Genomic DNA, 15,103 nt, shown 5'->3' with positions numbered 1-15,103 from the left:
ACCAAAAAGACAAGAAATAAATGTTGGCAAGGATGTGGAAAAAAGAAAACCTTTGTACACTGTTGGTGGATATACAAGCTGGTGCAGCCACTGTGTAAAGCAGTATGTAAGTTCCTCAAAAAACTAAAAACAGAATCACCACATTATCCAGTAATTCCTCTACTGGGTACTTACAAAGAAATACTAATTTGAGGGGTGCCTGGGTGGCTCAGTTGGTTAAGCGACTGCCTTCGGCTCAGGTCATGATCCCAGAGTCCTGGGATCGAGCCCCACATCGGGTTCCCCGCTCCGCGGGAAGCCTGCTTCTCCCTCTCCCACTCCCCCTGCTTGTGTTCCCTCTCTTGCTGTGTGTCTCTCTCTCTGTCAATTAAATAAATAAATAAAAATCTAAAAAAAAAAAAAAGAAACTTCAGCAGACAGTTAAATTTCTTAAAAAAAAAAAATACTAATTTGAAAAGATATATGCACCCCTATGTTTATTGCAGCATTATTTACAATTGCCTCGATATGGAAGCAATCCAAATGTCTATCCACAGATGAATGGATAAAGAAGATATGGGATACATACGTGTGTATGTGTATATAGATAGATAGATAAATGTATATATAGATAGATATCTCTCACACATCTCACACACGCTGCAATATTACTCAGCCATAAAAGACGAATGAGATTGTGCCATTTGCAATAACATGGATGACTCTAGAGGGTATAATGCTAAGTGAAATAAGTCAGTCTGAGAAAGACAAATACCATATGATTTCACTCATAAGTGGTACCTAAAAAAAACAAAGCAGAAAACAAATACAACAAATGAATAAACAATAAGCAGAATCAGACCTATAAATACAGAGAACTGATAGCTGCCAAAGGGGAGGCGGTGGGGGGTTGGACAAATTAGGTGAAGGGATGTGGGGGATATAGGCTTCCAGTTATGAAAGGAGTAAGTCATGTGAATAAAAGACCCAGCATAAGGAATATAGTCAATGATATTGTAATAGCCATGTAATGGGACAGATAGTAGCTACACTCATGGTGAACATAGCATAATGTATAAATTCGATGAATCACTATGTTGTACAACTGAAACTAACATAAAATTGTGTGTCAACTATACTCAAAAAAAGAAAACAATTCCATTTATAATAACATCAAAAAACTAAAATAATCAGGAATAAATTTAACAAAAGAAGTATAAAACTTACACTATGAAAACTATAAAACATTGTTGACAAAAACTAAAGGGGACCTAAATAATTGGAAAGACATTCTATGTTCACAGACCAGAAGACAACATTGTTAAGATGGCAATACTATCCAAATTGATCTAGGGATTACCTATCAGAATCCCAGGTGGTTCTTTGTAGAAGCTGGCAAGCTAATTCTAAAAATCATATGGAATTTCAAGGGAACAAGAATAACCAAAACAATCTTGGAAAAGAACAAAGCTGGAGGTTCCATATTTCCTGATTTCAAAGCTACAATCAAGACATTTTTGTACTGGTGTAAGGATAGACACAGATCAATGGAAAAGAATTGAGAGTCCAAAAATAAATCCATACATCTATGATCAATTGATTTTGAGGGTTCCAAGATATTTTAATACAAAAAGAATAATCTTTCAACAAATGGTGTTGGGAAAACTGACAAGCCACATGTAAAAAAATCGAGTTAGATACCTATATCACATCCTATACAAAAATTAACACAAAACAGATAAAAAAATCTAAATATAAGAGCTAAAACTGTAAACCTCTTACACAAAACATAGGAATAAACTCATGATTTTGGGTTAGGCAGTGATTTCTGAGCTATGACATAAAAAGCACAAGCAATACACTAACTACCAATTATCCACAAAGGAAATTAAGAGGGGCACCTGGGTGGCTCAGGTGGTTAAGCATCCAACTCTTGGTTTTAGCTGAGGTCATGATCTCAGGGTCATGAGATAGAGCCCCATGTTGGGTTTCATGTTCAGTGTGGAGTCTGCTTGGGATTCCTTGCCCCTCTCTCTCCCCCCCCAGGCTCCTCCCCCTGCTCATGCTCTCCCTCTCAAATAAATAAATAAATAAAATCTTCAAAAAGGAAATTAAAATCCTATTTACAGTTTTAAAGAGAATGAAATACTTAGGAATAAATGTAACCAAAGGAGATGAATGACTTATACACTGAGAAACTATAAAACACCAGTAAAAGAAATTAAAATATATGCAAAAAATTTAAAGCCATCCCATGTTCATGGATTCAGAAAATTAATATTGGTAAAATATCCATAGTATAGCTAAAGCAACAGTACAGATTCAATGCAATCCCTATCAAAATCCCAATGGCATTCTTTTTTAAAAAAAGATTTTATTCATTGGGGTGCCTGGGTGGCTCAGTTGTTAAGCGTCTTGCCTTCGGCTCAGGTCATGACCCCAGGGTCCTGGGATGGAGCCCCGCATCGGGCTCCCCGCTCAGTGGGAAGCCTGCTTCTCCCTCTCCCACTTCCCCTACTTGTGTTCCCTCTCTCGCTATGTCTCTGTCAAATAAATAAATAAAATCTTTTATTTATTTACTTGTCAGAGAGAGAAAGACCACAAGCAGGGGGGAGCAGTAGGCAGAGGGAGAAGCAGGCTCTCCGCCAAGCAAGGAGCCTGATGTGGAACTCGATCCCACACCTTGGGGTCATGACCTGAGCCGAAGGCAAACACTTAACCGACTGAGCCACCCAGGGGTCTCTCTCAATGCCATTCTTTACAGAAAGAAAAAAAATCATGAAATTCATAGGGAACTATAAAAGACCCTGATTAGCTGAAACAATTTTGAGAAAGAACAAAGCTAGAGAAATCATACTTCCTGATTTCAAAATATATAACAAAGTCCCAGTAATCAAAACAGTATGGTACTTAAATAAAAACAGACACAAACCAATGGAACAGAATAGAGTTCAGAAATTACAAGGGTGCTAACAACACAAAACTGGGAGAGTATTTTCAATAAATGGTGCTAGAAAAACTGGGTATCCACATGCAAAAGAGCAAAATTGGACCCCTACCTTATACCACTCACAAAAATTAACCTGAAATAGATTAAAGACTTAGATGTAAGACCCGAAATTGTAAAACTCCTAGAAGAAAACATAGGGAAAAGGCTTCTGGACATTGGCCTTGGCAATGATTTCTTGGATAGGACACTAAAAGCACAGACAACAAAAGCAAAAATAGACAAGTGGAGTAACATCAAACTAAAAAGCTTCTATACAGGAAAAGAAAAAAATCAACAGAGTGAAAAGTCAGCCATACTGAATGGAAAAAAATATTTGCAAACTAAGCTAATAAAGGGTTAATATACAAAATACATAAGGGATTCCTACAACTCAACAGCAAAAAACCCCAAATAACCCAATTAAGAAATAGGCAAGGGAACTGAAGAGTTATTTCTCCCAAGAAGACATAGAAATGGCTAGCAGATACATGAAAAGGTGCCCGACATCACTAATCATCAGGGAAATGCAAAACAAAACCACAATGAGATATCACCTTATACCTGTTAAGATTAATTTTATCAAAAAACAAACAATAAAAAGTGTTGGCAAGAATGTAGAGAAAAGGGAACCCTTGTACACTATAAGTGGGAATGTAAATTGGTGCCCTGCTATGGAAAACAGTATGGAGAGTCCTCAAAAAAATTAAAAATAGAACACCATATGATCCAGCAATTCCACTTCTGGGTATATATCCAAAGGAATTGAAGTTAGGATCTTGAAGACCAATCTAAACTCACATGTTCACTACAGCATTATTCACAATAGCCAAGACAGGGAAGCAACCTAAATATCCATCAACAGATGAATGTGTCAAGAAAATGTGGTATATACATACAATGGAATATTATGCAGCCTTTAAAAAGAAGGAAATCCTGCCATTTATGAGAACATGGATAAACCTGAAGGAAATTATACTAGGTGAAATAAGCCAAAGACGGAAGGACAAATACTACATGATACCACTTACATGTTGAATCTAAAATAATCAAACTCATAGAAGCTAACAGCAGAATGGTGGTTGCCAGGGGCTGGGGGAACAGGGACAAAGAAAGCCATTTTTAAAAAGCACAAGAGACAAAAGAAAAAAATTCATAAATTAAAAAGTTCACCAAAATTAAAAACTTTTGTCTTTCAAGAGATGAACAAAAAAATGAAAAGACAGCCCACAGAAAACATTTATAAATCATAGATCTGATAAGTAACTTAAAACCAGAATATAGAAATGACTCTCAATGAGTCAGTAACAATAAGACAAATAACCTATTTTAAAAATGGGCAAAGGGTCTTGGGGTGGCTGGGTGGCTCAGTCGGTTAAGCATCTGCCTTTGGCTCAGGTCACAATCCTGGAGTCCCAGGATCAAGCCCCACATTGGGCTCCCTGCTCAGCAGGGAGTCTGCTAGTCCCTCTGCCCCTCACCCTGCTCGTGTTCTCTCTCTCTGTCTCTCTCAAATAAATAATCTTTTTAAAAAATAAATAAAAATAAAAATGGGCAAAGGGTCTAAACAGACATTTCTCCAAAGAAAATATATAATGGGGCGCCTGGGTGGCTCAGTTGGTTAAGCGACTGCCTTCGGCTCAGGTCATGATCCTGGAGTCCCAGGATCGAGTCCCACGTCGGGCTTCCTGCTCAGCGGGGAGTCTGCTTCTCCCTCTGACCCTCTTCCCTCTCGTGCTTTCTATCTCTCATTCTCTCTCTCTCTCTCAAATAAATAAAATCTTTAAAAAAAAAAAAGAAAATATATAATGGGCAATGGGCAATAAGCACATAAAAAGATGCTGAACATAAACAGCTATCAGGGAAATGAAAACTGAAACCACAGTAAGTTACTACATCACACCCTCTAGGATGGCTAGAATAAAAAAAAAAAAACAGAATAACAAGTCTTGGGGAAGATATGGGGAAAATGGAACCCTCACACACTATTGGTAGTAATGTAAAATGGTGCAGCTACTTTGGAAACACACTATTGGTAGTAATGTAAAATGGCGCAGCTACTTTGGAAAACAGTCTGGAAGTTCCTCCAATAGTTAAACAAAGAGGTACCATATAATCCAGCATTCTCATGCCTAAGTATATACCCAAGAGAAAGGAAAACATGTTCACACAAAACTTTGTACACAAATCTTTATAGAAGCATCATTCATAATAGCCAAAAAGTGGAAATAACCCCAAAGTCCCTCAACTGATGGATAAGCAAAATGAAGCACATCTGTACTAAAAAATATTATTTGGCAATAAAAACAAATGAAGTAATGGTACATGCTATGCCATAGATGAACCTTGAAAACATTATGCTAAGTGAAAGAAGCCAGTCACAAAATAATATGTATTGTATGAGTTCATTTTGATGAATTTCCAGAATAAGTGACTCTGCACAGATATAAAAAATAGATTAGTATTTGCCAGGATGGGGGTGAGGAATGGGGAGACAGGAGTGGCAGCTAAGGGTTTTAAGGGTTTCTTTTTGGGATAATATTATAAAATATATTATGATGATGCACAGCTCTGTGAATACATTAAAAGCCACTGAACTGTATACTTTAAATGTGTGAATTGTATTGTATTTGAATTGTATCTTAATGAAGCTGTTTTAAAAAGACAAATTTTTAAAAAGTGCCCCTATCTTTTATAGGTATATAATGAAGCATTTACAGCAAAATTGTATAACCTTTGGTATTTGCTTCAAAATAATTGGGTAGTAAAACTGGGTGGGAGTAGAGACTGAGCTGGGTGATGGGTATGTGGGGGTTTATTGTACTATTCTCTGTACTTGTGTATGTTTGAAATCTACAACACAAAAAAAAAAAAATTTGTAAAAAAGACCTAACTCTATGGTAAGGAAAGCCAAAATCTATGGTAAGGTAAGCCAATATCTAGAAGATGAGAACCCAAATGGGTAAACCTAATTCTCAAAGTCACTCTTGGCTTTTACCAATTTGCCAGTCCAGAGGAATCAGCTGCAAAACTGAGCTGCACTTCCACAGCTTCAAAGGACTAAGGTAACTAAAGTCAAAGCACAGGGTTTGCCAAAAGTGGGAACTCTTATAAACCAACCCCCACTTTACACTGGAAACCCAAAAGGCTATACCTTCAAGGTAAGAGTTCACCAGAAGTAAATTAGCCTTCTCACAGGCCGGCAGTCTATCCACCTATGATCCAAGGAACCTTAGGCATAGAACTTGGATTAGGGTAGTCCCACACAAAGAGTACTCCTAGGTACCTGTAGAAAGTAAATGAAAGTTCTCTCTAGGAAGATCTCACTCTAATCTTCGGATTCCTTCTACAAATAATATTCCAGGTATCCAGCACATGGCCAAAGATAACCAGACACACAAAGAAATCAAGCAACATGAGGAAGCAGCAGCAGAAAAGAGGCAACAGATACACATGAAAACTTCTGATACTGGAATTATCAGACACAGATTACAAAACAATGCTTACTAAGTTTATTTTTTAAAGATTTTTATTTATTTGACAGAGAGAGAGAGAGCACAATCAGGGGGAGCAGCAGAGGGAGAGGGAGAAGCAGGCTCCCTGCAGAGCAGGGGAGCCCGATGTGGGATTCGATCCCAGGACACCAGGATCATGACCCGAGCCAAAGGCAGACGTTTAACTGAGCCACCCAGGTGCCCCAAACAATGCTTACTAAGTTTAAAGAAAGGAAACACTAGATGGGAAAAACAAGAAGCAATAAAAATGGCTACCTACAGACAAAGAAGAGAAAAGGAGACAAGGATGGAAGCGAGATTTCTATAGTTCAGAATTTGGAATCAGGTAAATGCTTTACATATTCTAGGAATGAAATTAAATTTTATTTTATTTTTTTTAAAGATTTTTATTTATTTATTTGGCAGAGAGATAGAGAGAAAGCACAAGTAAGCAGAGTGGCAGGCAGAGGGAGAGGGAGAAGCAGGCTCCCTGCCGAGCAGGGAGCCAGACGTGGGGCTCGATCCCAGGACCCCAGGATCATGACCTGAGCCGAAGGCAGCCGCCCAACCGACTGAGCCACCCAGGTGCCCCTGAAATTAAATTTTAAAAAGCAACCTCTAAAGCATGAAAAGAAACTGAAACCAATATATCAAAATATATATAAAATGTAGTATATGCACTGTACAGTTTTAGTAGGATTTAGTCCAGAGGCAAAAAGAACTAAAATTATTTCAAATTTCATCCAGTACTCTCATTAATAGTAATATAAATACTATTAATTTGAAACAAGTTTTTATATATATGATAAATCAGACAAGTTATGAAGGTGAGAAAAAGAAGAAAGAATATCAGAAAATCACTAAACTCTACAGCTCTGAAATCCCTCTATGTACTTAAAAACGTAATTTTTATTCAGATACTGAAATCAATCAATATGTTTTTGAAGGCCTACATAATACTTTTTTCACCATCTGGTCCCTGACTACATTTCAAGACCTCATCTCCTGTCATGCTACTGGCTCGCCCAGTGGTTCTCAACCCTTGCTGTGTATCAGAATAATTATATTAAAAAAGGAGATTCTGGATGTCACCCTAGCGTTATTAAATCAGAGTCTCAGGGTGGGAACAATCAAGGATGTATACTTTGGAAAAGCACCCTGGGTACTTCTGTTAGGGTAGAACCCCTGCTCAAACCCTACAATTCTACTTAAGTTCCTCAAACATGACAAGCTCTAAATAGGGGCCAGCAAACCATAGCCCATGGCTCGCATCCAACCCAATACCTGTTTCTGTAAATAAACTTTCATTAGCACACAACTCCATTCATTTGTTTATCCACTGTCTACGGCTACTTTCACACTACACTGGCAAGGTTGAATAGTCTCAACAGAGACAACATGGCTTACAAAGCCTAAAATACTTACCATCTAGCCCTCTAACAGAAAAAATCTACTGTCCCCTGCTCTATCTTTGCATTTTTGTTCAAATACTGCTCCTATCTTGACAAGATCATGCTCATCATTCAAAGCTGTGATTAGCATCACTTCTGTAAAGCCTGAATCAAGTAAGCACCCCTGTACATTTTTTCATTTTCCTCTGTACTTTCCCTGTATTACTCATCATTCTTTATTCTAAGATATCTAAGTCTATTTAACGACTGCCTCCCCAACTAGACTATAAGCTTTATGAGGACAACACCCAGATGTGTCTTGTTCACCACAGTGCCTGGTTCAGTGCATGCACACATTAAGCAATTATTCAATGAATATCTCCCCCAATCTGTACATTTCTTTTTCATTTTGTTTGATTCCTCAATGTTCCGATCTGTTAAGGGAATTCTGAATCTAGATTCTATCACTGTATTTGTAATCCCATCCTGTTGTGTCATCCACATGTTTGATATGCACACCATTTGAATTCCTCAAGTCACTGATAAAGGAATGCAGTAACAAAGACCTAACACTATGGTAAGGAATGAAAATGACAGGGCTGATGATAAAGTCCTGAGAAGACCACATTTACTCCCTTCGAGCATATTGATATCCATTAAATCAGCAGTATTTGGTGAAGACTCCAACTCTAATTATAATATTATCTAGCCTACATTTTCCATCATGTCTAGAAGAATTTTATGAGAGCTTCCACTTCTCCACAGCCTTTTCTTACCTGGTCCCACCTCTACCCAAGCAGAACTGAACTAATAATCACTCCCCCGAGCTTTCTCATGACTGTACCTTTTCTCATTTCACCTCTCTGTATTATAGTAACATTTACAAGTCTGTCTGCCACAAGGCCAAGCAAGCTCTTGGGAGGTAGAAACTTACTTAAATTAAGAGTGGTGGGGGGGTGGGAGGCATGGGGTGGCTGGGTGATAGACATTGGGGAGGGTATGTGCTATGGTGAGCACTGTGAATTGTGTAAGACTGTTGAATCACACACCTGTACCTCTGAAACAATACATTATATGTTAAAAAAAAATAGTAGGAAGGGAAAAATTAAGGGGGGAAATTGGAGGGGGAGATGAACCATGAGAGACTATGGACTCTGAGAAACAAACTGAGGGTTCTAGAGGGGAAGGGGTGGGGGGATGGGTTAGCCTGGTGATGGGTATTAAAGAGGGCATGTATTTTTTTTTTTTAAAGATTTTTATTTATTTATTTGAGAGAGAGAGAATGAGAGAGAGAGAAAGCACATGAGACGGTAGGAGGGTCAGAGGGAGAAGCAGACTCCCCGCCGAGCAGGGAGCCCGATGCGGGACTCGATCCCGGGACCCCAGGATCATGACCTGAGCCGAAGGCAGTGGCTTAACCCACTGAGCCACCCAGGCGCCCCAAAGAGGGCATGTATTGAATGGAACACTGGGTGTTATACATAAACAATGAATCATGGAACACTACATCAAAAAAAAAAAAAAAACTAATGATGTACTATATGTTGGCTAATTGAACATAATAATACAAAGTAAATTAAATAAATATTAAAAAAAAAACTTACTTAAATTAACTTTGAATCTCCAGAACCTAGCACAATGCCCAAAATCTAGCTGACACTTAAAAAGGAATGACTGAACACGTCTTACAATTCAGACACACTAAATTTATGGCATTTCCTATTTCTGCTGTTATAATATTCCTATATAAAATTTAAAAATCCTTTAAATGCCCTTACCTGTAGCAGAAAGGAAACAGCATAACTCAATAGAGCAGGGTGATGAACTAAATTTAAACTGTTTTTATACTCTGCTATTCCAGCTTTTTCTAAGACTTCAGGGTCAATATATAATCCTTTCTGGAAAGGTCTGGATGTCCACAGGCAACCAACCATGGCTGTCAAATAGTGATTAAATTCTTGATAGGTTTTGCTGCTGAAATTGAACTCTGATTTTGTCTATTGGGAAAGAAAAAAAAATATTTTCATTATCACCTATTCTCCCTTTCCTTCTTATTCCCAGTAGATCATATATATCCAAAACTCAATTTTTAAACACTGATGATTTAACACAGAGCTTTACCATCCATACCTTTTGTACCAACTCATTTTTCTTGGCAGCAGTCAAATTGTTACGATACCTAAAAGGGAGAACAGAATGAAATTTTGAACATTAAATGCTTTTGAAATGTAAACATAAACAAAAGTGTACATTTTAAATGTAAATATATGCAGATGTCCACATACACCAATACCCAGCTGTCTAGTTAAGGTTTTTATTCCTCTGTGCTACACTCTTCTCAAAGAATAAAAATAGAGGCTCAAACATTAAGTTATACATTTAAGATATGCACTTGATTGTATGTAAATTATGCCTGAAAAATAAAAAACAATGATCGAAATGCTTTTAATGTTTCATTATAAAAAAATTAATAGAGGTTCAAGAGCAGAAACTGATGGGGCACCTGGGTGGCTCAGTAGGTTAAGCAACTGACTTCGGCTCAAGTCATGGTCCTAGAACTGAGCCCTGCATAGGGCTCCCCACTCAAGGGGGAGTCTGCTTCTCCCTCTTCCTCTGTCCCGCCCCTCCCCCTGCTCATGCTTTCTGTCTCTCTCTCTCAAATAAACAAAATCTTTTAAAAAAAAGAGCACTCACTGATTTAAAACATGTTTTCTTAATGTAGAAAAAAGGTACAGTAGAAAGGATAAAGGAGAAACTTAAAAATGTTTTTTTCTTGGGACGCCTGGGTGGCTCAGTCAGTTAAGCGTCTGCCTTTGGCTCAGGTCATGATCCCAGGGTCCTGGGATCGAGTCCCGCGTTGGGCTCCTTGCTTGGGCAGAGAGCCTGCTTCTCCCTCTACCTGCTCTGCCTGCCGCTACCCCTGCTTGTGCTCTCTTTCTCTGACAAAAAAATAAATAAAATCTTTAAAAAAATGTTTTTTTCTTGCCTGGGAACTATTAATTAGTTTACAAACATTCTAACCTTGGCATAATCCTACAAGTTTTGCCAAAAGGGTCTATAACACTTGTGGACTAAAAAGAGTAATTTCAGCCTATAAATGAAAAACTAGAGGGGATTAGAAATAATACTTAGTTTCATATAATTGGCAATAGCTCCCCTAATCTCCCAAAAGATGTTCTTTTTATCAGAGAAGCTATGTAGACCCAAAACAGTTGTTAGCAAATGACTAATTTTTCTTTAAGATACAGCAATGAGAATGAACAATGCTGAGTGCATCAGTACCACTGCACAAGATTCTTTAACTATGAATATTTTTTAATTTTTAAAAATGAGTGTAGCAGATATACAATGTTACATTAGTTTCAAGTGTACAACACAGTGATTTGACAAGTCTATACATTATACTATGCTCACCACTCACTGTGGCTATCATCTGTTACCATACAATGCTATTACAATATCGCTGACTATATTCCCTATGCTGTGCCTTTTATTCCCATTAACTATGAATTTTTTAAATCCATATCCCCCACAGTGATATCTCAAAAACACAGTTAAAATAGCCCCATATTGGAAGATCATTACCAAAAGGAAGACATGTTTCTTATTTCCACAGGTTCTGGCAGAAAATGGAAATAGTTCCTTATTGTATTTAATATTTTATTATATTATATACAATAAGTTTATTATAGTGTATTTATAAATTATAATTTATTGTACAGTTGAAAAACAAAGATAGAAGTATGATGTGTTCATTTATAAAACAATAGAAATGCTTTGTACCTGTGCATGATATAACATAGCTGGTTCAGGATACTGGAATCTAGGCTGAGAAGAGCAGAATAGAAGATCCCCAGAGGAAACAACACCACTAATGGAAGGTTGTAATTTATATATATGTCACACACCTTTTGGGAAGAATGATAACATCAGTATATAGATTATTCCCCAGATGCCCTCAACCAAGTTCACCCAAAGAATTAGCAATAGAGAATAAGCAATAATAGAACCTAAGATTTGGGCCTGCCTGATTCATAAATAGAACAGGTAGCCACAAGCCTGCTTAAAAATGTACCTCACTAAACATCACACTTGCCATAGAGGATTATTTCTACAAGGTCATTACTAAAATATTCTATTTTTTTCTGGGAAGAGATCTTCAAGTTGGGAAGAAAGGGGAAGGGAGCACTTCTTTCACCTTAAGTCCCATTAATACTGATTTATCATATTAGTTAGCTGTCAACCTGGAAAACAAAGGAGCATGCTTCAACGTAAATATATAACACAAGACAAATAGTGCAGGGAGGAAGCCAGGAAAACTGAGACTAGTGGGTACTTCAAGAATAATATTTCTGTCCACATCAAATAGTTTATAAAACAATCAAAGAAGACCAGAATTATAGGTACTATGAGAAATAAGGTGGTTGAAAGTTGGAAGTGGAGAGCTGAAGAAACAACAGGGTGTTTTTTTGTTTTGTTTTGTTTTTGCCAGGGGTCTGGGATGTACAATGAATGAGCAAAAAGTGATGCTAGAGACAGGCTTCTGTCTAGGGTCAGCATTCTTCTAAGGAATGTCCACTGAAACAGTTCCTGAACCTTCACAAAAGGCACTTGTTTATCCACTTTATGAAAGTCAGTTATTCAGGTGAGAATATGATCATTAACTTCAAAATAAGTAGCTTATTTTAACTATGCTAATAAGGTCAAAACCCAACTAAGAGTTGTACATAAAATTTAAATAACAGAGCAGTAAAGCAGATAGCCATCACAAAAATCTAAATAGAAAAAAAATGGGATGTGTACTACCTTCTCATAGAAATCCAAAATAAAGTGCAGTAAGAAAGTACTGTTGTTTTCCAAGCGCACTGCAGTAGTGGACAGCCGCCCCACGTACTGAATCAGTTCAGACACAGAGTTCATGGATCCACCTAAAGTTGTCTCTCTGCAATAAGAAATCATGACATTCAGATCCACATTAGCAAACGTTTTCACAATTTCCAAGCTAGAGGTAAATAATAGATAGCAAAAAGTTGCTGAGGATTTCAGAAAACGATCAGTGCTCCAATGTATAATTGACTTTTTTTAAACCACAGTGATTAACCATAAAACTACACAGCTCTCCAGAGAATCATTAAGATCATTTCACAGAACATCCTCGGCAACCATTCTACTAAATACCAGAGAAATAAAGGATTATGCTCCAGAAAGACTTTAGATAATATTAACAGTGTCCAAGAACCATAGCATTTAGCAAATTAGTTTCTGAGTATACAAATCAAGACCTAATTTTACCTGAATTCCTGAGCTGAAATGCTATTAAAAATATTTTCACTTTAACTGGAATTCAATTCAATCCTAAAACTAAAGTAGAAAAATTTTTGGCATCTTTCTATCTTCCACTAAAAACCAAATGTGGATATTTCATATTCTTCCCAAATCAATGAACTGTGTCTCTTTAAATCACACATGGGTATAACTGGTTCAATTCATCCATCTACTCACCCCTGTCCTTCAATCCACTGTTGAGTGGATTAGGAAAAGACCTAGAAATGTGATTTCATAGCTTTACCCTCTGATCCAGGTAGTCAACAATGGTTATGCACAAGAAATAAAGAACAGCATATATAGTCTTAGAGCCAGAGAAATAATGACTCTCCCACTACCCACCACCCTGATGGCTCAGTGCCAGAGTGAGCAGGGAAAGATTAGGAAACCATTCACATAGGTGGGCATCCATATAGTCAGCTGGCGATTTGCAAACTATATTTTAACTATGATTTTTGGCAGCACCAGGCAAATGTGTCTGAAATAATTTGAACAATGATGACGGCTCAGAACAGCATCCTCTGAAGTCTTTCTCCACAGGACACCAGAGGCATTTTGGATGAAACAATTCCCTATTCAGGATTGCCTCCTACTCCCCACCCACAGTAATACGTTTACCATCCTTGGCTCCCACCTACTAAATAATGGTAGCACACTCTTCCCATTCACTGCACCAACCAAAAATACCCAATGAAGAACCACTTCTGAGAACAGTTTCCTACCCTTCTCTCCTCGTGATCTACAACTACAATTTAGTCCCTCTTTGACAGTCATGTGGCATATGGTCATGAGAGGGACATGGCATTACATCTGTATCTCCAAAATAAAAGGAGTTACTGAGAACCTAAGAACTGTATTATAGATAGCAGCTCTTTCTGCCCACTGGTCCTGTCCCCGTGCTTTAATAAAACCACCATTTTGCACCCAAAAAAACCCCTGTATTAAAAAATGCCAAATGGTATTATGACATTGAAGTTATCTACATTTATGTCCATTTGCTTAAGAATTTTAGAAAACAAAGCTTTTATTTTTTTAAAGATTTTTTAAAAATTTTATTTATTTGAGAGAGCGAGAGCGAGCCAGATAGAGAGTGGGGTGAGGGGCAGAGGGAGAAGGAGAGTCCCCGCCGAGCAGCAAGACCAATGCGGGACTCAATCCCGGGACTCCTGGATCATGACCCAAGCCGAAGGCAGATGCTCAACAGACTGAACCACCCAGACACCCACAAAGCTCCTTTTAAAATGCCCCCCTATGATGTAATGAGCACTGGGTACTATATAAGGCTGATGAATCACTGAACTCTACCTCTGAAACTAATTAACACACTACATGTTAATTAATTGAATTTAAATAAAAATAAATAAATGCCCTCCCAAAATTTAGGACACTAATTTAAAAAGGCTCCTAGGATTTTTGGAAATACAGAAATTGTAAAGCTCCTATATCGGGATGCCTTAAGACTTACATTGCAAATTGCCAGAAGATTATAAACTCAAACATACTATCCTTAATAGAATTGGGATGTTTGAAGAGGCTAAACACTTAATTTATGATCGTGGTTCTCAAACTTTAGCTAGCACCAAAATCATGAGAGCTTTTGTTAAAACATAGATTACCAGAATTTACTTCGGTAGGTCTAGGTTAAGGCCTGAGACTTTGCATCTCTAACATCTCCCAGTGATGCTGATGCTACTGGTCCAGGGACCGGACTTTGAGAAGCACAGCCTTACAAGATGCTTTCACTACTCATAATGCTTCATTTCCTTCTAAAAGTAACCAGACATACATGATCTATGGACACACTGCAATAATGAATATGAAGAACTAAAAACAATTTCCAGGCAACTCCCAAGAAGCTTCTATTCACCATGCTCCTCTCAAAGTAAGAGATCACTATAAGGATAAGAACACATAGAAAAGTAGGAGCT

The 15,103-nt window shown here is 37.6% G+C and overlaps 1 protein-coding gene across 3 annotated transcripts in view; it reads right to left on the bottom strand.

The window, feature by feature from the left end:
- The window catches only part of CENPI (centromere protein I), a 65,193-nt gene that overhangs the window by 14,716 nt on the left and 35,374 nt on the right, over positions 1 to 15,103 (bottom strand). For all 3 annotated transcript variants that reach the window (XM_025874773.2, XM_073889953.1, XM_073889952.1), the window contains exons 16-19: positions 12,657 to 12,792; positions 11,634 to 11,758; positions 9,981 to 10,029; positions 9,629 to 9,847 (exon numbers count right to left, since the gene is read on the bottom strand). In XM_025874773.2, coding sequence (XP_025730558.1) covers positions 9,629 to 9,847; positions 9,981 to 10,029; positions 11,634 to 11,758; positions 12,657 to 12,792 — 529 coding nt within the window. The remainder of the gene's footprint in view (positions 1 to 9,628; positions 9,848 to 9,980; positions 10,030 to 11,633; positions 11,759 to 12,656; positions 12,793 to 15,103) is intronic.

This window comes from Callorhinus ursinus, unplaced genomic scaffold (assembly GCF_003265705.2).
Source record: "Callorhinus ursinus isolate GAN/ISIS: 27379988/994484 unplaced genomic scaffold, GSC_fseal_2.0 scaffold124, whole genome shotgun sequence".
Taxonomy (NCBI): Eukaryota; Metazoa; Chordata; class Mammalia; order Carnivora; family Otariidae; genus Callorhinus; species Callorhinus ursinus.
This window is presented reverse-complemented; position numbering and strand designations above follow the sequence as displayed.